The following is a 21,061-nucleotide window of genomic DNA, read 5'->3' as shown; positions in this document are numbered from 1 at the left end:
AAGCCACCTGCAGATGAAAAGCAAACCCGCATCATCCCTGCTGCTTCTTCTTCTTCTTCTCCTTCCTCCTCCTCCTCCTCCTCCTCCTCCTCCTCCTCCTCCTCCTCCTCCTCCTCCTCCTCCTCCTCCTCCCGTTCATGCCGGTTGTCGGATGCCGAGAGGAATTGGAACCACGAGCAACATGAGTCGTTCTCTAACAAATTGTATTCCGCGACCGTGGAGAAGGGGTGTGAACTAGTATTAACAACTACTAAGTAAAGCAAGTCGGTACCTGAAGAGTCAGTCAATTGAAAATTGGTTCAACCAATAGTCCCACGGTCGGACTTCCTTCTGCGGCGTCATTATTGGAACCCCATCTGGTGTTGCCTTCAGGGACATAATTTCATCAAGTACTAGTAGTAGTCCACTTGTCAATGGCCTGATTAATGAGAGAAGCGGACAGAGACAGATACATTAATATTGGGATTAAACTACTTGACTTCCTTTCTTTTTCTTTTCCCTTCCTACTCATTCTCTCCCTCAGTGAATGAATGAACTTATTCAAGTTATTGGACAACTTGTGACTTGAAAGTGGAGAGAAAGGCACCCAGGCCAATCCACTTTTTCCACACCCATTCATTATCAACCAACCAACCAACCATCACTCACCATCTCCCCCCCTCATTTCTGCCCCTGAACGGTCTCAAAGACCGGGCTGAACTCCTGAGAGGTTCGTGGGCACAAAAGTCACCAACCAACTCGGTCCTCTCGGCCGTCTTTGCGGATGGATCAGCATTCTTGTTCACGGAAAAGGAATTAGTTATACATTGTATCTGATTCTCAATCCATCCCCCCGTTTAGTGTGTCCCGCCCGTCTTGATCTCGCTCCACCGCTGGTGTGTGTCTCGCTCTCGCTGCCATCACACATCGGCGCACTGCTTGGCTTTGCTTTGCTTTGCTTCCTTACATCCTGAACCTTTCCGCTAGACCCTCCCTTTCCCCTCTTTTTTCCTCCTCTCGCCCTCCTCTTTCTTCTCTTCCCCTCCTCCCCCATCGTCCATCATCATCATCACTTGAATCGTGATCTGTGACGGTCCTTGGCATCTGCCTCCAATGCAGTTCCCGTCATGTCGCTCAATGGGCTAGATAATCCCACCGTCATCGATGCCTACCAGACCGCGCTCACTGAGGCCGGTGGATGGTAAGTACTTAGTCCGTGTGTCTCGGCTATACCCTGCAGCACCTTCGGGTCCTCCGTTGCAAGGGTGGCCATTGCAACCCAATCGCATCGACTGTCGCTAATGCGCATGGCTTGGGTCTCTTCTAGGTTTCTCCTCCGGTATGTATCAAGGGATGAAGTCGATCTCCTTGATCGCGGCACCGGCGGGGTGCCCGACGTGCGCAACGCGATCGACAGCTACGAGGAGAAGTCTCCGCTCTATGGCTTCCTACAATATCGGCGACGGAAAGTGGTCCTCAGCTATCTGCCAGAGGGCATGTCCCGTCTCGTTCAGGGTTCGTCCAAGATATATTGTCCCGTCCTGACAATCCTGCATCCACTGACCTCGTCATCTCCCTGCAGCCCGAACGACGGTCCAATTCCAATCGATTCTAGACAAGTTCTCCCCGCATGATACGGTATTCTCGGTGACGCAGCCATCGGAACTTACAGAAAGCGCATTGTCCTCCGCATGCTTACTGCATACGGCTTCCGGTTCGATCACTTCCTCTTCCAGCTCCCTCCGTCGTCGCCGATTGAAAGAGATCGCGGAAGATGCCGAAGAGATTACCGTAGGCAAGGACGAGAACCAGGCGCAGTCCGCGGCCGATGGAATGCCGCGCCAGAGATCGTTCAGTCAGCTGTCCGAAGCCACGGTGGTTCCCCCATCAGTGGTGTCGAGTATCCAGCAATCACCAGTCGGCAACGATTCGACCCCGAAAACTTCCGAAAACGCCTCCATTCGAGAGCGGTCCTCGTCCGTGGCCACGTCGGAGCGGGCTCCTTCCTATAAGAGCTTTCGAGAAGACGCATCCTATGCTCCGTCGGAGCCCCGCCAATCTTCGCAGTCCGCCAGGCCGTCAGTACGTGACCTGGAACGTGCCGGATACAAAGCTAAGGTTAAGCTGGGCCCCCGCCCTTCAGTAGATGGCAGCGGACGCCCTCGCACGGCAGGCAACCTCTCTCGGAGCGCTGAGCGGCGGCCTGTGGCATCTTTGCCTGCGGGCGTTCGATCATCATCACTGCGCAAGTCCAATCCCAGTCCTTCGCGGCCTCGATCTTCTGGAGGCAACGGGACCCCCGTCGCCAGCAAAGTACCAGCGGTGCCTCCGTTACTGGTGCCTCCCTTTTCCATGCCCATCTCGCGGCCCAAAATATCGCCCGGTGCCAAGTCACTAAGCGCGCTGTCTTCCTCCACCACGTCCAACGAGAAAGAGCGGTTGATGAAGGCGCTTCAGATGCGGAAAACGCAAATGGAGAAAAAAGCAAAGGAAGGGAAGAACAGTTCCGCGACAGATAAGGGAGAGACGTCCGGGCTGGATATGACCGAAAATAAGGAGAACATCGGTCATATACCAAGTAGAATGAAGCACGACGGGGGCGATGACCGAATGGCCCACTTGGCAGGGCCGAACAAGGAGCCCCTTTCCGAAACTCAGCCAAGCCTGCAGCCCACGCTCCGTCATCAGGGGGCTGAGGAAGAAGACGGCCGTACTACTCCTAAATCCCCTGAACCCTCGGGCGACCACCTCTCCCTTAGCCAACCGGAACACCTGAGCGACAGCAGTAATGAGGTTCAGGCGACAACACCCACTCGTTCGGGATCTGAAACGCAGGAGGGCGACAGGGACTTGGACGCATCCAATTCCGGAGGCGTCTCGGGTGGCCCCAGCTCCCCGACTAGGCTGCCTAGCGCCATCGCCGCTCCACTCGAGAACAATTCTGGAAAGGCTCCGGACGAAGAGATTGTTGGCCCCTCGCCACCAAAACCAGTCCCCCATCCTGTTGTTCCTGGCGAACAAGAGGTCCTCCCTCACCACCACCACCACCACCACCAACCCAGCACGCCAGACGTGACTGAGTCCGATCTATTCGAGTCGCCTGCTCGGCCCGATTCCCCCCACCATCTTCCAGCGGCCACCTTCACCCCCAAGTCCTTGTCGATCGCCGCTCCCCCTCCGACGGAGCCGCAGCATGACTTGACCCCTGAATCCTCGAATGTGGAGCGACAGCACAGCACGTCTCGAAAGGAGAAACGCAAACCCTACCTCGAACCTATTCAAGTCCCAACTCCCGACTACTCGGATGACGAGAACCTTCTTTCAGACGACTCCTTCATGGAAGAATTGACCAGTGCCACGGTTGAGGAGGCCAAGCCCATCTCCGTGGGCGTGTCACCCCTCTCCCCAGGCTACTCCAACAGCAGCAACGGCAACGTCTCGCCTGATGCGTGGAGGAATTCGCGTGCCGTTTCAAACCCCAGTGCCATTGGACACCAGTCTCCCAACATGTCGACCGTAGCCATGGGCCGCTCCGTCTCGACGACGGGTGCCGATTCTGGTTCCCCGAACGGGCCGGTCCTGGTGGCAAGGAAGATCAATGTGTCGTCGGGCATCTCCAGCCGCATCAAGGCATTGGAGAAGTTCTCCAGCAATCGCGACGCCCCTTCTACGAACGGCCAAACCCTCGCCGCCCCCTCCGCTGCCTCCTTCGAGACTCTTCGCAAAGGCTACTCGGGACCTTCGATGCCCCGACCTCTCTCATACGCCCCTGAATCTTTCTCGCGCTCAGCAAGTGTGAGACGACCTAGCTCACAGGCGGGCCCTGGCCTCGCTGGTCCTGGCCTCTCGCGCTCTCCTAGCTCGGTCTCTGTGACCGCTCGCATTGTTCGCGATCCCACCGCTGCTGAAACCAACCCGAACGCTGACCCATCCGAGCCGGCCGTCCTCAATCTACAACCCAGCCAGATTACTGTTGAACAGGAAACTACACAGCTCCCTGTGTTGAGTCTGCAAACAGAACCTACCATCACTCCGTCGGAAGATGATACCTTGCCCCCGTCCTCTGCTGGATCCGACCAGCAATCCTCCGTGTCCATGCAGCGTCCGGAGAGTCGAATCTCTACCCCTACATCCATTAAAGAAGAAGAGGTAGCATCACCCGCCAAGTCGTCTGGTGATGCGCCCTCCTCCCCTGATGAGAAGAAAGAATCCCGTGCGACGCGACTCCTGCGCCGCATGTCCTCTATCACTTCGCGTAAGAGCGTTGTTGGTGTGTTGAACCCTATCAAGGGAGATGACCATGTGGTCCCCATCAAGCTTGAGGAACCCGAGAGGCCAGTCTCGAGGGCGACGGAGGTGGCTCCGGCGATTGATATTGGCGAGGTCAATGTGCAGTTTCCTGACACTCTCCTGTGGAAGCGTCGGTTTGTCCGAATTGATGACCAGGGTTATCTGATCCTGACGCCTGGCAATCTGGACTCGACCAACCGCAACCTAGTCAAGCGGTATCATATGTCTGAGTTCCGCACTCCTTGCCTGCCGGACGAAGACCGCCAGGAGCTGCCCAACAGCATCCTGCTGGATTTCCTGGACGGCAACACTCTCCAGTGCGCCTGCGAGTCGAGACAGGGGCAAACCTTTGTGCTTCAGAGTAAGTCGCCCGCCTTTTGAAACGTTCAACGGATGGTAACTAACACAATGTTAGCGCTGCTCGACGCTCACAACACCTACCAGACCGTCTCTCATTAGCCTTGATCTCCTGCATAGAGCTTGTGCCTTTTCCTTCTCCTTGACCTGCATATATTGCGCATTCCTTCCTCCTTTCCTTCCTCATCCGGTGTTTTCAGCGGTATACCCCCTCAAAACGGTTTCCTTCTACCCACTGTTTTGTATCCATCACATTCTACTCTTCTATCCCTTTTTGTTGGACTTGTTGGTGAGACAGGATGTTCTGTCGGCTTGCTCTGTAGGATGTGGGTCTTGGGATTCTTCGTGTCGACATTAGCAGCATTGGCGGTTGGTTCTTTAATAGCGTGGCGTGGTTGTCCAGACATTTAGATTGTTCTACTGTCAGCAGTGCGGTCCCGTTAAGTCTTGGATTGTAGCCTTAGACTGTTGGTTGACTGGCTAGCTCCTGCTTGAGCAAAGTTGGAAGACTATTCCCGACATGTTGGCAAACATCTACTCATCCTTCAACATCCAAGAATACATGCGAACATTTATTACATCTCCCAACGCCGGCCTAGTAGCTACAGACTAATTCTGTTTCGGGGAACGCGGGGACGACGGCCGAGCCAGTCGCTTCTCCTCCCAGTCCTCAAGGAATTTTTGAACCTTGGGACCCCAGACCTCCTCGCCGGCCTCGAGGTCCTTGTACTCGAGCACCTTGTCCGGGTGAAGCTCGAACTGGGCCTGACGGGACCGGATGAGCGAGCTCATCAGACCGCAGCTTCCGACCGCCTTGCCCAGATCGTGCGCCAACGAGCGCACATAGAAACCAGACGACACCGTCATGGTGATCTTCACCGCAGCCGGCTGAGGCTGCGACTGGGGCTTGGACTCGGAGGCTCCCTCCTTAGCTTCCTCCTTGGTAGCCTCCGAAGACTCCTGCTCGGCCGGCTCAACAGGCGCAGCCTCACCCTCAGCAACCTTCTGCTTCTTAGCCGAGGGAGCAGACTCAGCATCGTCACCTTCAACCTTCTCCTGAGCATCCTCCGCAGGCGGGGACTTTCTCTTCGCAGAGGCCTCTCCTTCTCCCTCACCCTCCTTCTCCACAGCGGGCAACTCGTCCTCCTTCGCCAACAATTTTTCCGCGACAGCCTTCTCCTCGCCCTCAGCCTCAACCTCCGGCCACTTAAACTCATGAGTCCCAGGCTCATACCACTCCAGGATCCTCAAATCCGTGACCTCAACCGGCCTCTTCTGGATCTCAATCGGCGGCTCCTTGCCTTCGCGCGCATACTCATAAAGCTTTTTTCCATTGACCCTGAGCGCCGAGAAAATCGGCGGCCGTTGCATGATCTTCCCGCGGAACTGCTCCAATGCCTTCTCGACCATCTCCCTCGTCACATGCTCGTAGGGCGCCTTGCGCACCACCTTTCCCAGTCGATCATAGGTATCTGTCTCGGCGCCGAACAGCACAACGGTCTCATATTGCTTCGTGCATCCCAAGAACTCGTTCAGATGTTTCGTGCCCTTGCCGACGCCCGCGACGAGAACGCCGGTCGCCAGGGGGTCGAGGGTGCCTCCGTGGCCGATCTTGACGTCGAGACGCTGCGTGCGGCGGCGCTTGCGCTGGAAATTGCTTTCGCGGGCGCGACGGGCGCGCTCGTCGGCGAGCCAGGGGGCGAAGAGCTTGGAGGGGTTGAAGTGCGTTTGGAGGGTACGGACGACGTCGGCGGAGGAGACGCCTTGGGGTTTGTGGACGGCTGTTCATTACCCATTGTTAGATAGATGTCGGGTTAGAGGGGGTGATTAGAAGGAGAATTACCGAATACGCCTTCGTAGATCTTTTCACCGGACATGGTGCGACGGAAGGGTCTGAGGGCTTGACGGAAGCTCATCGGCGAGCGATGAGGGTCGGAAGGTGGGTGAGGTTATTGGGGAAGCACAATTGATTGATCGACTAGCACAGCTCGGTGATGCGATCGTACACACACATATATATATATAGCCAAATATAACCGAAGAAAATAGAGGTGCAACGAATACTACACCCAAAGTAGTAAAGTAGTAAGTTAGTAGTGAAGTTCGACCAAAAATATATTTTCAGCTCCGCAAAGTTACAAACTTACCCGCAATGCAAGTTTCCCATTACGGGACCGAGTCTAGTCCAGTCTAGGCATGAAAGAAATCCCGCTGGTAGTAGTAATTTACCACTTCAAATGCAGTAATTACCCGGTAAGCTTGCCCACCTCCGCACCTATTCCCGGCATAAGCAGTGGTGTAAATGTCTGGTAAATTACCGGACTGTCCTCCGGCTGGCAGCACAACAAGCAGCATCATCGCTGTGACTGCAGTCAGTCAGTCAGTCAGCTTCACCCCTCCGTCCCTCTACTACTTAGTATCTATCCCTCACTTCAGTTACTACTCCTCCCTCGTTCACTTACTCATTCAATCCGTCACTTTACTACTTACCCACCACCTTATCCATTGCTTTTCTTAAATCTATCTAGCCCCTCTCCAAAACGAGAGAAATTACTCAACTAAGCGCCCTCCGAGCATCGAAAGCAACATGCAGTCCCCACCATGACCTCCCGCGAAGATAGTGTCCTGGCCGCCAGAGACCCCTCCCTCACCGACGAAAACGACTGGGAAGAGTTCAGCCTGTCGGAAGTTCGAGTCCTGGTTCCGGGCAAATCCCGCTATGCGAATCTGTTGACTGCCTCGCCGGAGAATCCGGTCCAGGTGACGGGGTGTTTGGATGAGGTGGAGGAGGAGCAGGAGAAGCTAGGTAAATCCCCCCTCATTTTCTTATCTTTATAGCTATGGAGGGGGTGCGGTGCTAACTGAATACTGGCTAGTGGTCGACCCAGAATACTTGACGAAACGCATCGTTCTCGAAAACGTCACCCACTTCGCCTACGGACAACATAATGACGGGGAAGTCGGGTTCTGGGTGGCTGGGAAGGCGGGCTGGTTCTCGATATCTCCGGCGAAGGGGTACAAGGCCATCTTTAATGATGTGGTGGAGGCGATCGATTTGTTGTATTTCCTGGCGGATCGTCATCAGTCGAAGAGGAGGAGGAAGAGGAGGAATTGGAATCCCAGTGTAGAGTATTTGTGTGAGGAGGTAGGTTCCCATTTCTTTCTTCTGTTTTTTGGTGGATGTTGTTTGCTGATGTTTTGGTCGGGTAGTATGTGAGCCATACGCATGGGATTTGTGAGGATGCAGATGACTCCGCTGAGGTGTTCTATAAACATCATGACTTTCTGCTGTCGAGGATGTTGAAGGGTGAGGAGGATGTGCAATGGACCACTACGTGCATTTTTGAGCATCTGTGCGAGAAGTTTCCAGTATGTCCTTCTGTTCTTCCTTAGGGGAAGAGGTGGGAATGTGCTAATTGTGTAGGATGATTACGAGCAGATTAAAGCGCAGTACGAAGGGGCGAAGGAGGTAGAGTCGGAGGAGGAAGAGGAAGATGAAATAGAGGAAGACAAGGAAGAGGACGAGAAAGAGGACCAGGATGAGGCGGAAGCACAAACAGATACATCTGGACTATCGAAAGACCAGGCTGATGCTATCTACAAGGTCATTCTCGACCTCAAAGAAGCAGGATACCTGGCCAAGCGTCAATTGACCTTCGAGCTTCTAATCAACACCCTCGTCGAACGCTTCGCAATCGACAGTACCGACTACGCACACGACCTTGTCGGTGCACGGGCCGAAGCTATCATCGAAATGATGGACGAGGCGAAAACATACAACTTTGACTGGTCTCGCAAGGTTATCTACCGCGAGCTCAAAGCCGCGGCCAAGAAAAATAGAGTTCAGCAAATTACGCTCACCCCGCTGCGGCCTCGCCCGACCGATGACGATGAATCGTCGGGAGAAGAGAGCGAGCATGAAGACCATCCCCGACTGCGAAGACGTAGGGTACACAAGTCGGTCTTGCGACCGAAGAGCTCTGTTGCCACGAAGCAGACCGGCAAGCGAACACGAAGTGCAGTTGATGACCAAGATGACGACTCGGACAACGAGGACGATGCGATGGATGAATTCGAGACTCCAAGCAAAGTCCGCGGACATGATCTCGTTCGCGACCCGTTGTCGACCCGCGCGAAGCGCAGGACGCGGTCGCTTCTGTACGATGCAACCCCCATCCAAAAGACGCCATTGCAAGAGACGCTTCAGAGCCGGAACACGTCTGTTTCTGTGGCGGACCGTGAGACAAACGCGGATGCATCAGATTTGGAAGCCACCCATGAAGATGATATAACATCCGATACCTGGACATGTCACGTTCGAGGCTGCGAAAAGGTCATCCACAAGAGCAATTCCAAACGTGGCAAGGAGCTGATCCAGGATCATGCCCTGGCTCATGCAGATGATACTAAAGCAAAGATCGATCTTGTCTTTGCTGAACAGAGACTCAACATTGGACTTCCTGTTGACAATCTCCTCAGTCGTATCAGAGAGATGGGCGCGTTTGATACTGAGCATCCGGTGGATGGCGCCTTCACTAATGGAGTGAAGACATAGTCAGGCATCACTGGGATGCAACAATTTAGATACAATTTCTGTGCACAGATGATGTGCGTGTGCAGACTACAAGGTATGTTACTTATTGCTTCTACATTCAATGACATGCTTACATTTCTCAGTAGCGTAGCTCGCAGCACTTACGGAGTCAGGTTAGCGGCGTTGAGTGGCATGATACATGGCGGGTGGGATTCTGCTTCTTGAGATATGATGTGATACCAGAGATACCAGCATAATGAAGTCCCCTACTCAGGTTCAGCTAGATAGACAGTCACCATTCCATGATTATCAATATACAAATCAAACTGTCTATGGAAACACTGCTTTTATAACCCGACCGGTATCCGACAAGCTAACAATAAAACAAACCATAAAGAAATGTACAGCGAATGGAATCAAGAACGGCCCTTAGCAGCAGCCCTCCTGCTCTTGCCAGGCCTCTTCGCACCACCGCCCTTAGGACCACCCTTCATCTTCTTAACGGAGAAGTCACGCATATCACCACTCGAGACAGCATCACCACTCTTAGCAAAGCGCTTCTTACCACCAAACCCGAACTTCTCATTCTTCTTCTGACGCTTCATCGATGGACCACCCTCAGCATCACGACCGCGCTTGCGACCACCACCAGCCTGAGCCGCATCATCAATAGCGACATCGAACATGTTGGACGAATCATCCGTAGGACCGCCAGTCTCAGCCTTGCGCTCTGCACAAAACAGTTAGCCACACAAACCAACCAACCCCAAAAGGGAAATGAAAATGGAATCGTAAGAACATACTCTTCTTCAACGCGTTGATCTTCTCCAACGTCTCCCTCTTCTCCTTCGCCCTCTGCTGCAACTTCGCAACCTGCACCTGTTTACCAAACTTCTTCAGATCGCGCTGCTTTCTCGCCTCCGCAGCGGCCTTCTTCGCCGCCGCCTCATCATACAACTTCTTCTTGATCTTGCCCATGTGCTCATCCGTCTTCACCATCTCGGCAAAGTAATCGCCCGGTCGCGTAAACGGCACGCCTTCTTTCTTGAGCGTGCTCCGCGCCGTCATCGCCGCCGCTTGGCATACCTTGTAGAACGCCAGTTCGCGGTTCAGGTCGTCGTTGGCGTCGGGGACCTCAATCGGCTCTTGCGAGACAAGACTGTTGTGCTCGGAGAAGGGCGTCGCGGGAGTGAGGAAGGAAATGCGTTTCAGACTGCTGGTGATCGCGGCACTGTTGTTGATTGTGAGGCGCTGGTGTGTGACGACGTCTTCGCGCTCGTCGTCCTCCAGGTCGCTGAGCGGGATGTCGGATTCTTCTTCTTCGTCTTCGTCTTCTTCTTCTTCCTCATCTTCGGAGGGTTCTTCGGCGTCGGGGGTTTCTTCCTCTTCGGACTCTTCCGAAACTTCCTCCTCCTCTTCCTCCTTCTTCTTCTTCTTCTCTTCAACAACCGATTCCTTCACATCATCACCCTTAATAGTAGCGTTCTTCTTCTTCGCCGCCTTGACAAGCTTCTTCTGCTTCTCGGCCTCGTAGTCGCGACCGCGGTGCTCGTCCAGAGCCTGAAGGAGCTTGCTGCGCTTAGGCATGGTGAATTATGATATGTGTGGTGTGGGTGGAATTGGGGTGCTGTTGGTATGGTGCAAAGCTGCCGGCTGGAACTTTGCTTGCTGCAAATCAATGGGAATATTTTTTTGGGGAGATTTGGTAGCGCTAAGGATGGATTGGGTTTAGTGTTGTGGGGTTGGGGGAGGAAGGTTGTTCCGTTATCGGGGATGGGTTATCGATAAGGGAGGGTGTGGTGATAAGGGGGATGGATGGATTGTTTGAAGAGAAGAGGAGTTGGTTATGATTGATGATTGCACAGTTCATGATCGGGACTTGTGTTGATTGTGTTTGGTATTGTAATTATGGGGATATTTGAAATGTGGTTAAAATGAGGATTGGTAGTTTAGGAGCATGTTAATTCTGTTGATATTACAAGATACTGGTTATCAAACTATATATAACTGGGATAGGGCAATCCGCTCTGCTCTATATTTATGCTCACCTGGCACTGATTTCTACTTTACTGGGACAGCGCAGGCCCTAGGAAATGGCCATTCATAAACTCTTGGCATTATCACTGGCCCTCTTTGACCAGGGAAGGGGGGTCACTACTCGGTGCACCTGAACAGCGCCAGTCTACAGGCATCAAGTATGGCACGTTCATGAACTTTCTGCTAGTCAAATAGGACAAAATATACTCTATAGTCAATAGTCTAACTTGATGGGCAATAAGATCAGGTGTCAGACCGGCCCAGCCAGGCGACAGAGAGATATGTGCTCCAACATAATTCTTATCCGCTTTTGAACGATGATGGTACCTCCTTCCTTTCTTGATGCTGGTGTGGTGGTAGTATTCCCATTCAGATATCCTATCCTCGAATCTGCAGACACTTGGAATACTCAAACAACTTTCACAAAGGCTGTGTGTCAAAAAGACAAAGACAGCTACTCTTGGAATAAATGTTCTCTAATAAATAATTAGTGTGTCCAGGGTGCAGCATTAGCGCCGCACCATCATGTTTGGCGCACTCCGCACTTCATGACCCAAAGGCAGCTCGTAAGGATACCCAATGACTACCCAAGCTACTAGGAATAATTGAGAACATTATACACTAGCACGGCCACCACCTCATCCTGAACCTGTTACTTTCCAGAATGCCTTTGTCATACAACAAGTTAGACCCCAGTGCCAAACAGATCCGTCTTTTGACTATCTTTCCCGATGAGAATGACGAGAACCCCGTTCGAGCATCGCTCCATACCGTATCTCTCAATGATGCCGGCGACTTCGAAGCCCTGTCCTACGTATGGGGCGACACTTCTGTGACCGTTGACATCTCGGTTGATGACTGTATAGTCGGTGTAACACCGAATCTGCATGCTTTCTTGAGGGGACTTCGCCAGCCTGATACAGAACGCACGGTGTGGGTTGATTATGTCTGCATCAATCAGAACGATATCTCGGAGCGGAATTCGCAGGTTGTTTTGATGTATCAAATCTATTCAACTGCCAGGTCGGTGGTTGCTTGGTTGGGAGATCTGAAGCCGGAAGCACTGAAGCTCATCGAGTGGTATCATGCTAAACAAGATGGGCTTTACTTGGAAAGCACCGGTCTTGATAATATTTTCGAAGCTATAGTGGTGCTCTATGTAGCTGCTGATGCACTGTGTGCCGCGCAGTATTGGCATCGGCTATGGACCTTCCAAGAGTGGCATCTCTCAAGAAATGCCGTTGTATGCATGCATGGAAAGACGACTTTTACCATAGGGAACATCTTTGAGCAATTACACGAGGAGATCATCGTTGCCAGAGTTTTTGTTATGGCTCTTACCTCATCGGGCACATCATCGAAAGCAAATACACTCGAGACGGACGATTGTCACAATTACATTCTTTTCGTCCTTACACTGCAACAAGGCCTCGACAGCCTTCTGAATAGGATCCCTCGGGATCTTCTTCATATCAATCCAGATACCCCGCGTCCATCTGGACTTGGGGACTTGCTATTGCTTACGGTTGACCGGCATTGCAGTAATCAACTGGACAATGTATATGCGTTATATGGGCTTTCTCCTGCGGCTAGGGAAACATACCCTCCCGACTACCGAAAGACCATCAGTCAGGTCAATCATGAAACAACGTCCTTTGTCTTGGGACACGAAGCCAATATAAGTATACTCGATGACTTTGATTTTTGTTTCAGCTCTTCTAATATGGACGACTTACTCCCTTCATGGGTTGTGGACTTCACCGCGACGGATCCGGAGCATCGAGCAAAGTTGCAACCTAACTTTCCCAAAGCAGTGCAAGTGAATGAGGCTCCCTGGAAGCCGATTCAAGATCATGCCCCTATAATCACAGATGATATGCAGACTCTCAAGCTCTGGTGTCAGAAGATAGGAGTTGCCTCTCCTCCATACTTGTTTGACTCACCAGGCTTGGACTGTCTTGGGCAGGTACAGGCGCTTGCCAAAACCGCCGCAAGGCCCGATGATATATTCAAAGCTACTTATAACTACACTGGTTGCCCCAGTTATTTTATAGAGGATACGTTCCTCGATATCATGAAAATTTCTGTCTCTGATGAGCATGAAAAGTTTCTGGAGGCAACGAGAGGATCTCTCGCAGCGCTTCGCCTCTGTTATGAAAAGCTTACAGAAAAGCGATTTTTTACGATGGCCACCTCAACTGGAAGGTGTATTGTTGGCTTTACGGATTGTGAGATTGAAGAAGGTGATCATATTGTCATCCCCTGTGGCATCGTCCAAGTGTTTGTTCTCCGCCCTATCCCAGAGGAGATGCTTGTGGATGGCGGAAAGGCCCAGTGCTTCAAGTTCATTGGGCGGGCTTTCGTCGAGAGCATATCACATCCAGAGGGAACTACTCCGGATCCTCTCCGTTCCGAGATGAAGAGGACACCTACTACACAATTTTGTCTTCGATAAATGATTTTAAACAGGATAGAGAAAGACATATATTACTGTTGCGTGGGATACACCTCCCCATATATAGGCGTATACACTACATCCCAATGAAGCCTGCAAGCTTTCTTTATTCGAGAAAAATAGTATAGAGATACTGCCATAAGACTACCAGAATAAGCATTGTATGCTAGTCATGAATCAAGAATAGGCCACGCCTATCATTGATTCGATAGGACTATACGCGTATATAGTTTTTTAGGATATACAAGCTAATTACCACATGACAATGTCTACTATCCAATATAGTAATAACTCTACATTCTTTTGCAATCACCTCCGGGGTAATCTGTGCTTACTTTGGAAGATTTGATGGATAAGAAAGAAAAAGGGATTAGTGTGAGGCATGATGTTAAGATTTGAGAGTGATGAGGAGAGAGCTGGTTGATGGGGGAGTTGATTTGGTGTTTAGGTAGATTGAAAAACGTCATACCACTATATTCATGGAATTTAATACCCTTGTTTTCTTAGGAGATCTTTTCTGCGCAAGACCAACGTCAAATGTGACTGACTACAGATTTACTCCAATCAGTCCATAAACTATCATGCTGCTTCACCCTCTTCAACAATGCAAGAACGTTGCCACTAGACATGAAGCTCAATATCCCTTGCTAGAGGCGTCTTCCCGATACAGTCTACGACATTGGAGGATGCCGATCAACCCTACGAATTAAACCGAAAAGATAGATCTTTGTAACGAAGCATTCCAGAAGAACCTGTTGGAAATAAAACTCACCCAATGCATCGACCCCAAAGTAGTACCCTACCACAATCACCTCGAAAAAGACATAACCAACAAGACATAATCACACTACAGAAAAAAAAAGTTCTGCTGTACCTTACTGGCGGCGGCAATGATTATTGATTTAACACTGCATAGGGCTGAATACATCCTCCCTTTTTCTTTCTAGGTCATCCTATAGATAGAGGACGGATTGTCAGAACTCTAAACCCCTGACTGCAAAGGATACTCCACGCAACCGTTTTTGTCAGACGGAGTCTCCGCCTCTGTATGCAGGACACCAAATCTCGTTCAAACTCTATTGATTTATACACATGCCATAGCCTTGTGTAGTAGGTAGACGGAAAGGACCGAAAGAACTATGCTCTGCAAGGGGGACAAAATTTGAAGACATGTTGTGACACTGAAACCATGAGCTAGAGAGTGTAGAGTATCAAACTCGGTATATGCAGCAGAATGGTGACGAAAGAAACCATCTACAGGATACTGTAGAGGGCTGCATCGTTCGGGGGTTTTGTCCCATTTGGTAAATGGCATGTATGCTTCGGTCAGTCCGAGCTCGGAGACAACGCGTGTAGTAATAGTAAACTTCTAGCAGGTATAGATGATGGATGCATTGTAGAGATTTCAATATATTCAACAGTCCCAACGCATTCAACCTCTACCTAGGGATGATGATACAGGCCAATTTGCCTACCATTACCAGACATATATAGCCCTAAGATCATCACACTGCCAATAGCCATCCACTAAAGCAAGATAGAAGAGTGGGTTCGGATAGGGGCCTGCTGGTAGTGAATGGAAGCTGTCATTTCAGGTTACGCTTGACGGTAAACTTTATCTCTCGTGAGGACTTAATAGACTCAAGTACTACTAGTAAGTTCGCTAGGCGCAAAGAATGTCGGGTGAGTCTAACATCAATACGATGGATGAACGGATCAATGGCATCTAGATTAGGAACAGGGATGTAGAAGTGACTAAACTAGCAACGTCTTTGTCTACTCATTTATAACCATAAAAGGATGGAATAGATGAACTAGATTGTATACTGCCATCTACTGCGACCCTAATCAACAGCATCCATACAGTATCCGCTTTGCCCAACTCTCACACCCAATAACTTCCTAATACGTATACTTGAACCCAGCCAATCCCTCAATCGGCTTCCCCCCACGATCAACCCGCTTATTTGCCCGCCAGAACTTAAAGCTGAGTCCCGCCACTACCAGAATAATCAGCGCGTTAGCGATCATTGTGGTCAGCAGCCCGGGTCGGTAATCCGGGGCATCTTGGGCCCTAAAGACTGTTGTGCCGATGATGCCTCCGATACTGCCCCCGCCGATGAGGGTAGCGGATGTGAAGGCGCGTTTCCATTGGCCGCGGACGTTGTTACTAGTTCGCTGCATTAGCTTTGGGATATAAGGTAGAGAGGGTAGTGAATTATGGGGAAGGGCTTACCTCTGCCATGAGACTAACGCTGGACAGTTTGCGTTGGCTATCCATCCATCAGCATGACGACTATACCTTCAAGCGAAGAATACTCACCAGCAATAGTCGCCAGAAAAACACCAAAATACCGTGGCCCTGACTCCTTGAGATACCCCAACAGCGCAAGCCCCAACAAACCCATAGCAGCATTCGCAGCAATGATCGGTCCCCTGAGGTGCCATTTATCGGCATAAACCGCCTGGGTGTACATCACTATCGCCGCTGCAACATACGGCGGAGCCACCAGACACTGGGCCTTTGCTACCGAGAACCCCATACTATCTTCCAGAATGATAGGAAGGAAGTAAGCGATGGAGTAGCTGTTCGCTGTTGTGAGCATATACATGGCAGCGTATGCCCAGACCTTACTATCTGCGCCGCTGCGGAGATAACTTTTCAATGTGAATGGCTCCATGTAGACGTCCGAGCGGTCATTCTCGATGGTAGCTACCACGTAGGCGGCCTCGGATTCGTTGAGGAAGTGCCATGACTTGGGAGATTGCTCGGGGAAGTCGACGAGGATGGCGTAGGAGCCGATGCCCATTACGCAGGTTAGGATGCCTTCGATCTGTGGTGGTCTGCATTAGTGTATGTCTGCAGGGTCTGTGTGGTAGAGGCAGTACAATGAAGATCCATCTCCACCCGGACTTGCCGCCGAGTCCATCCATCTGCATCAGTCCATATGCGAGAATACCGCCGAATCCGGATGCCGTACTGCCAATCAGGTAGAAGAGGGCATTTCGCTTCTGTAGTTCGAAGCGAGGGTACCAGGTACTAAGGAGGTAGACGCATCCTGGGTAGAAACCGGCTTCCAGGGCACCAAGAATGACCCGCAGTCCAGCCAGCACTGGCCATGTTGGCGAGAGGCCAAAGCCCTAGTTGTGATCAGTCAACGCCTCCACTACCACCTCCAAACAGTATAACACCCCATAATCATAAAACTTACAATCATCACGATTCCCCACATCAAAACGATAGCAGAAAGAAACAGCCTCGGCCCAATTTTCCGAATAATTACCGTCATGGGGGGCTGAAACACAGTATAGGTGATGAAAAAGACCAACGAGCTAATGCTGTAACCATTATTCTTGGCATTCATCTTCAAGTCTTCCTGCATCCTATCAGTACAACAAATTGAGTTAGCTTAATCTCTTGGCCAAGCCATGGCCTTGGAGCGGGGTTGAAAGAAGTACTGGAAAGCCCATACCCGGCAACCGAGGCAGCTCCCAAGTTGGTTCTATCCAGCAAACTGATGCAATATAGAAAACCCAGCGGAACTACCAAACGAATGTCAATTCGTCTCGTGAGTCTTTTCTTCTCTTTCGGAGTGAAATAGTCGAGGGATTCGCCGGGTTGGATGCTGTTCTTCTCGGCATCTTCAATGTGAGATGCCTCTAAGGGCTTTTCTGTTTCCATTGCTGCGGGTACGGGGGATTCTTCTTTCATGCTTGGGGGCATCGGGATGGAGGATTGGGATGCATTCTTTGACTGCTGTAGTAGGATGACATTATATAGCCGTCAAAGGGATAGACATAGACGAAAGTTTCCCCGCATGATGACCCCGCAGATCTACTACCCCGGATTTCGCCATCGCAGGCCAAGGGTAAACATGACTCGAGGAGAGAGAATTTGAGTTGTGGGTAGCGATAGGACACGTCACGAGTCCCGCAGTTGTACGGTAGATGGAAAGTCCACGGCAGGTCACTGTGTACTTGGCACCGAGGGACAAGAGAATCAGTGGAAGGGATCGTTTAGGCCCTGTTCCGTGCGGCCAAGGACTCGTATAATACGACAAAATGGATCTTGGTTCTCTTATAGCCAGAGCCTGGATCATCTCTGGGTATATTAGAGTTATCAATATCGTTCTCGAGTCTTTCGGCTCTCCCGAGGCAGACCGGGGAGGAGGAGGACTGATCTGGGAATTTGAGTTTGTTATCTATATTCCAAGTCATGACATCAACATGTCCATGTGAGATATGATTGAACCGTTTGATTTGGCAAGCTGTGACTCAAAGTACCTAAACGGAAGTGTTTCCGCGATTCATCAGCAAATCACCAGCAGTCTGGGCTGCAAGTTCAGTCTGCGGGGCTCCTTATAAGCTATTAATCCATGAAAACTGTGTATTTATCAACTCGGTCGTACAAGGGGCTGTTGGCAGATAGCCCTAATTCATAAAAAAGAAAGAGAATCATCTCTGATGAAAGTTTGTGAAGGTTGGGGGAGATCGCTAAGGATATAAATGACATATTCCCGCCCAATGCTAGCTGCGTCACCGATGATATCCGTGTCTAAGCATCACGGCTGATAGTACCAAAACATAAACCTCACAACTCTAGTGGTATCTAAACAAATCCCTTCCATAAATCAAACCAGTCAAGCCTCAACTCCAGCAGAAATATAGAGACAGCCACACAGTTTAAAACCCCCCAAAAGGATAATGGCTAATGGAACGATGTGGCGCAACATAGTAATCCTGGTATGGATGATTCTCCATCGAAAAGTCCGCAGTCGCCATGAGCGGATTGATTACCCCAGCTGGCACCTTGGGCCGGGCAGGAGTATGATCCGCGGTCAAAGGATGGTCACTATTAAATAACGCCAGGATATCTTCCGACATATGCATTGGAGGACCGTGAGAGTCACTCCAGCCCCAGGCTTCCTGAAGCTCCTGCTTCACGTGCTCTGCTTTCCAGCCCGTTTGCTTTATGATGTCCTCGAGGATGCCCAAGGCCTCTTGTTGAGCTTCCCTAGTTGCCAGGCACTCTGCGGCAATAGCGAGGAAACGAATCGATAGACTTGCGACTCCGCTGCTTCATATTAGGCATTGATTCAGTTACACGCATACTGGCAACGTACCGATCCCTGGAGTGTGCCACGATGCCGCAGACATCCCTTGCATGGCTTTGCTGTACGGTCTGCATCTCGGCACTGTACTCTGACTCGACAGGATTTGTCTTCGTAAGCAGGATGCGTGCAGTGTGGTATAGTAGTCGAGCGATGATCGTAGAACGCTTGATTAGCCTATGGATGTTAATATGGCATGTGCAAATAGATCAACCGATGCTCACCATATCTGTGGAAAGACGGATTTAGAGTTTGTCTGCCACGACTGAATATATCCCAGAGGCATCATGGACCGCGGTACAGCTCGAGCCCACTGATCGCACCACTCATTATAAGTGCACCATTCCTGATAACGTTGGCTGATCCGCACGTCGTTGGCAGCCTCCAGTGCCGGTGGTTGGGCTAACGATCGAAAGTTCGCAATTTTGGCGCAAATGAAGACCATCTGATGCGTCCAGGCTTCTTCATTGCCCGCAACACTTGGCTGTGCGTGATTCAGATCCAGTTCAACGCCCCACGTGTCCGGGTCCCAGGAAAGCGTCCAATTGAAATGCAAACAGCTGAGTAGTTCCATGCTTACATTCAACCAGAAACAAGCACCTCCCAGTCCCGGCGTTCTGGCATTCCAGTGACACTCTTTGATTAAAGCTCGCGCACCAGCAATGTGGCTCATGCCTTGAATTGGTCGGCCAGACATTAACTCGTAGATGTTCAGGAGAATCGCCGTAGTTGCGCATAGAGCCGAGTCACGATCAGGGTCTTGTAATGAGCGAAGAAGATATTGTGAGGCGACATTGTGATGTTCTGCGGCCTTCTCCTCCCCGTATGAGGCGTCCACGTGGAAAAGATGCCTCGCACCGCATGCTAACAGGGCTTTGAGAAGCATAGGTTCTTCGAGCGCATGGAATGGCAGAATATGCGTGAACTATGAAAATAAGCAACTGACGACACGTCGCAAGAATCGACGACTTACATGTTTCACCGCATCCATCGAATCCATCCATAGCCCGACCTCTTCAACGAATACCTGCAGCAGGTATACTTCCTCTGGGTTGTTGAGACAAGTATGGTTGGTGGCATTTATATGACCATCTTTTGTGGATCTGAACGGGGCAAAGGATGCACTCTGGTCGTAAAAAGCAGGGGCATTTGGTGGGCCGCTAAACGGTCCTGCCAGACTCCCGGACTGGGGCGTCCCGAAGCCATGTACGAATGAGGCACTCAGACTAGGAGTCAGACAAGGCCCTGTCGCATTCCCCTTTTCCAACGAAGGTTCCGCCACTTCGGGAGGATATCTCTCAATCCCGCCCACATATTCAGACGCTATAAGCCGCGACTCATCCCGAAAGGTCACACCCGCCGCTGGTATACGGACTACGCAGTGCGGGGGTGTCGATTTCTGGATATCTATGAAGTTTAAGCGAATTCCACGCCTGCACACTCTGCCCGACTTCCGGCAGTTCTGGCATCGGTGCAAAGCTTCGTCGCACTTCAGGTGACGTTCTCGACATGTTAGGCAGCCTGTCCGCACTCGCCTCGGCTTCGCAAGGACAATCTTGCTTTTTCGCTTGGCGGCTGACGGGCGTGGCGCATCCAACGATGTGCTGTTTGGTGTTGAAACTCCGCCCTCGTCAGATGGGCTCGTGTCTTGTGTGATAGCCTCGGTCGTAACAGCCAAACTGTTTTCGTCGAGATCGAACTCTAGTATATCGGTGATCTGCCCTGAAGCGGTCAGGTCCAGTGAAAGATCCAGGTCCGACGGGACAGAGACATGGTCGCTGAGAGCTGACGCCATGTCAGGCTGCTTCAATCAACGATAACCCGTCCAGCCTGAATCACAGTATATCGTCCAGTCTTGGGTTATGATCACCAGCAAACCCCAAATTCAGCCCCCGAAACTGTCACTCCCGAGCATTCTGCCAACCACAAGATCTATAGCGCCGTCCGGCCTCCTAACGCAGCACCACTTCACATAGATATTCGGGGCCGATAAGATAAGTGACGTAGTTGACAGGGATGGCCAACTCTGAACGAAGATTTGCGCACGATTCGAAGGTTTTCAAGGTGACACCGAAATTTAAATGCATAGGCACCGGTATTTGGAAGCGATCTAAGGGTCGTTGATCTGCTCGAAATTGCTGTTAGCTTATGGAAAGTAATATAAAATAGCGTGCAGTCACAGTCAGACCTTATGGATTAACAGCAGAAGGAGACAATGAAGTGTCGTCAACCAACTCACACTGGCAATAGAGAGACAGACACCGGGGAATCTCAAAAGATCCGCGGGGAATCGTGACT

General features: G+C 51.1%; 7 protein-coding genes across 7 annotated transcripts; 3 read left to right on the top strand and 4 right to left on the bottom strand.

Moving 5' to 3' along the window:
• Positions 1–683: 683 nt before the first annotated feature.
• Positions 684–4,673, top strand: BO83DRAFT_374221 (putative GPI-anchored cell surface glycoprotein). Its single transcript, XM_025530141.1, has 3 exons — positions 684–1,180; positions 1,307–1,494; positions 1,562–4,673. Exons 1-3 carry the CDS (start codon positions 1,107–1,109, stop codon positions 4,648–4,650), a joined length of 3,351 nt encoding a protein of 1,116 aa, XP_025393384.1. The 5' UTR covers positions 684–1,106; the 3' UTR covers positions 4,651–4,673.
• A 398-nt stretch (positions 4,674–5,071) lies between these two features.
• BO83DRAFT_374220 (pseudouridine synthase PUS4) lies at positions 5,072–6,692 on the bottom strand. Its single transcript, XM_025530140.1, has 2 exons — positions 6,470–6,692; positions 5,072–6,407 (listed from the first exon to the last, which is right to left on the bottom strand). The coding sequence occupies exons 1-2, from the start codon at positions 6,501–6,503 to the stop codon at positions 5,236–5,238; spliced, it is 1,206 nt and encodes a 401-aa protein (XP_025393383.1). The 5' UTR covers positions 6,504–6,692; the 3' UTR covers positions 5,072–5,235.
• A 303-nt stretch (positions 6,693–6,995) lies between these two features.
• BO83DRAFT_374219 (uncharacterized protein) lies at positions 6,996–9,504 on the top strand. Its single transcript, XM_025530139.1, has 5 exons — positions 6,996–7,432; positions 7,503–7,771; positions 7,837–7,995; positions 8,051–9,254; positions 9,304–9,504. The coding sequence occupies exons 1-4, from the start codon at positions 7,228–7,230 to the stop codon at positions 9,179–9,181; spliced, it is 1,764 nt and encodes a 587-aa protein (XP_025393382.1). The 5' UTR covers positions 6,996–7,227; the 3' UTR covers positions 9,182–9,254; positions 9,304–9,504.
• On the bottom strand, positions 9,435–10,807 carry BO83DRAFT_374217 (EBP2 family rRNA-processing protein). Its single transcript, XM_025530138.1, has 2 exons — positions 9,964–10,807; positions 9,435–9,890 (listed from the first exon to the last, which is right to left on the bottom strand). Exons 1-2 carry the CDS (start codon positions 10,745–10,747, stop codon positions 9,577–9,579), a joined length of 1,098 nt encoding a protein of 365 aa, XP_025393381.1. The 5' UTR covers positions 10,748–10,807; the 3' UTR covers positions 9,435–9,576.
• Positions 10,808–11,745: 938 nt separating this feature from the next.
• On the top strand, positions 11,746–13,723 carry BO83DRAFT_433398 (HET domain-containing protein; the record flags this gene model as incomplete). The annotated part of the gene is made up of 2 exons (XM_025535680.1): positions 11,746–11,763; positions 11,823–13,723. 2 exons carry the CDS (start codon positions 11,746–11,748, stop codon positions 13,650–13,652), a joined length of 1,848 nt encoding a protein of 615 aa, XP_025393380.1. The 3' UTR covers positions 13,653–13,723.
• A 1,831-nt stretch (positions 13,724–15,554) lies between these two features.
• On the bottom strand, positions 15,555–17,334 carry BO83DRAFT_301782 (phthalate transporter; the record flags this gene model as incomplete). Its single annotated transcript, XM_025527131.1, has 6 exons — positions 15,555–15,822; positions 15,889–15,925; positions 15,976–16,486; positions 16,542–16,793; positions 16,865–17,036; positions 17,126–17,334. 6 exons carry the CDS (start codon positions 17,332–17,334, stop codon positions 15,555–15,557), a joined length of 1,449 nt encoding a protein of 482 aa, XP_025393379.1.
• Positions 17,335–18,115: 781 nt separating this feature from the next.
• BO83DRAFT_8703 (Zn(II)2Cys6 transcription factor) lies at positions 18,116–20,995 on the bottom strand. Its single transcript, XM_025537670.1, has 5 exons — positions 20,952–20,995; positions 19,737–20,888; positions 18,988–19,688; positions 18,776–18,940; positions 18,116–18,726 (listed from the first exon to the last, which is right to left on the bottom strand). Exons 2-5 carry the CDS (start codon positions 20,556–20,558, stop codon positions 18,336–18,338), a joined length of 2,079 nt encoding a protein of 692 aa, XP_025393378.1. The 5' UTR covers positions 20,559–20,888; positions 20,952–20,995; the 3' UTR covers positions 18,116–18,335.
• Positions 20,996–21,061: the final 66 nt, after the last annotated feature.

The sequence above is a fragment of the Aspergillus eucalypticola genome (genome assembly GCF_003184535.1).
Source record: "Aspergillus eucalypticola CBS 122712 chromosome Unknown BO83scaffold_1, whole genome shotgun sequence".
Taxonomy (NCBI): domain Eukaryota; kingdom Fungi; phylum Ascomycota; class Eurotiomycetes; order Eurotiales; family Aspergillaceae; genus Aspergillus; species Aspergillus eucalypticola.
This window is presented reverse-complemented; position numbering and strand designations above follow the sequence as displayed.

Excerpts from the sequence above, each read along its gene's own strand:
- BO83DRAFT_374221 (XM_025530141.1), top strand. The coding sequence starts at position 1,107 with ATGTCGCTCAATGGGCTAGATAATCCCACCGTCATCGATGCCTACCAG. Across the intron at positions 1,181-1,306 it reads CTCACTGAGGCCGGTGGATG|GTTTCTCCTCCGGTATGTAT; the intron begins GTAAGTACTTAG and ends GGTCTCTTCTAG. Across the intron at positions 1,495-1,561 it reads CATGTCCCGTCTCGTTCAGG|CCCGAACGACGGTCCAATTC; the intron begins GTTCGTCCAAGA and ends ATCTCCCTGCAG.
- BO83DRAFT_374220 (XM_025530140.1), bottom strand. The coding sequence starts at position 6,503 with ATGTCCGGTGAAAAGATCTACGAAGGCGTATTCG. Across the intron at positions 6,408-6,469 it reads GATCTACGAAGGCGTATTCG|CCGTCCACAAACCCCAAGGC; the intron begins GTAATTCTCCTT and ends GGTAATGAACAG.
- BO83DRAFT_374219 (XM_025530139.1), top strand. The coding sequence starts at position 7,228 with ATGACCTCCCGCGAAGATAGTGTCCTGGCCGCCAGAGACCCCTCCCTC. Across the intron at positions 7,433-7,502 it reads GGAGGAGCAGGAGAAGCTAG|TGGTCGACCCAGAATACTTG; the intron begins GTAAATCCCCCC and ends AATACTGGCTAG. Across the intron at positions 7,996-8,050 it reads ATCTGTGCGAGAAGTTTCCA|GATGATTACGAGCAGATTAA; the intron begins GTATGTCCTTCT and ends CTAATTGTGTAG.
- BO83DRAFT_374217 (XM_025530138.1), bottom strand. The coding sequence starts at position 10,747 with ATGCCTAAGCGCAGCAAGCTCCTTCAGGCTCTGGACGAGCACCGCGGT. Across the intron at positions 9,891-9,963 it reads GATCAACGCGTTGAAGAAGA|AGCGCAAGGCTGAGACTGGC; the intron begins GTATGTTCTTAC and ends TGTTTTGTGCAG.
- BO83DRAFT_8703 (XM_025537670.1), bottom strand. The coding sequence starts at position 20,558 with ATGGCGTCAGCTCTCAGCGACCATGTCTCTGTCCCGTCGGACCTGGAT. Across the intron at positions 19,689-19,736 it reads CGATGGATGCGGTGAAACAT|TTCACGCATATTCTGCCATT; the intron begins GTAAGTCGTCGA and ends TTATTTTCATAG. Across the intron at positions 18,941-18,987 it reads TCCGTCTTTCCACAGATATG|GCTAATCAAGCGTTCTACGA; the intron begins GTGAGCATCGGT and ends TAACATCCATAG.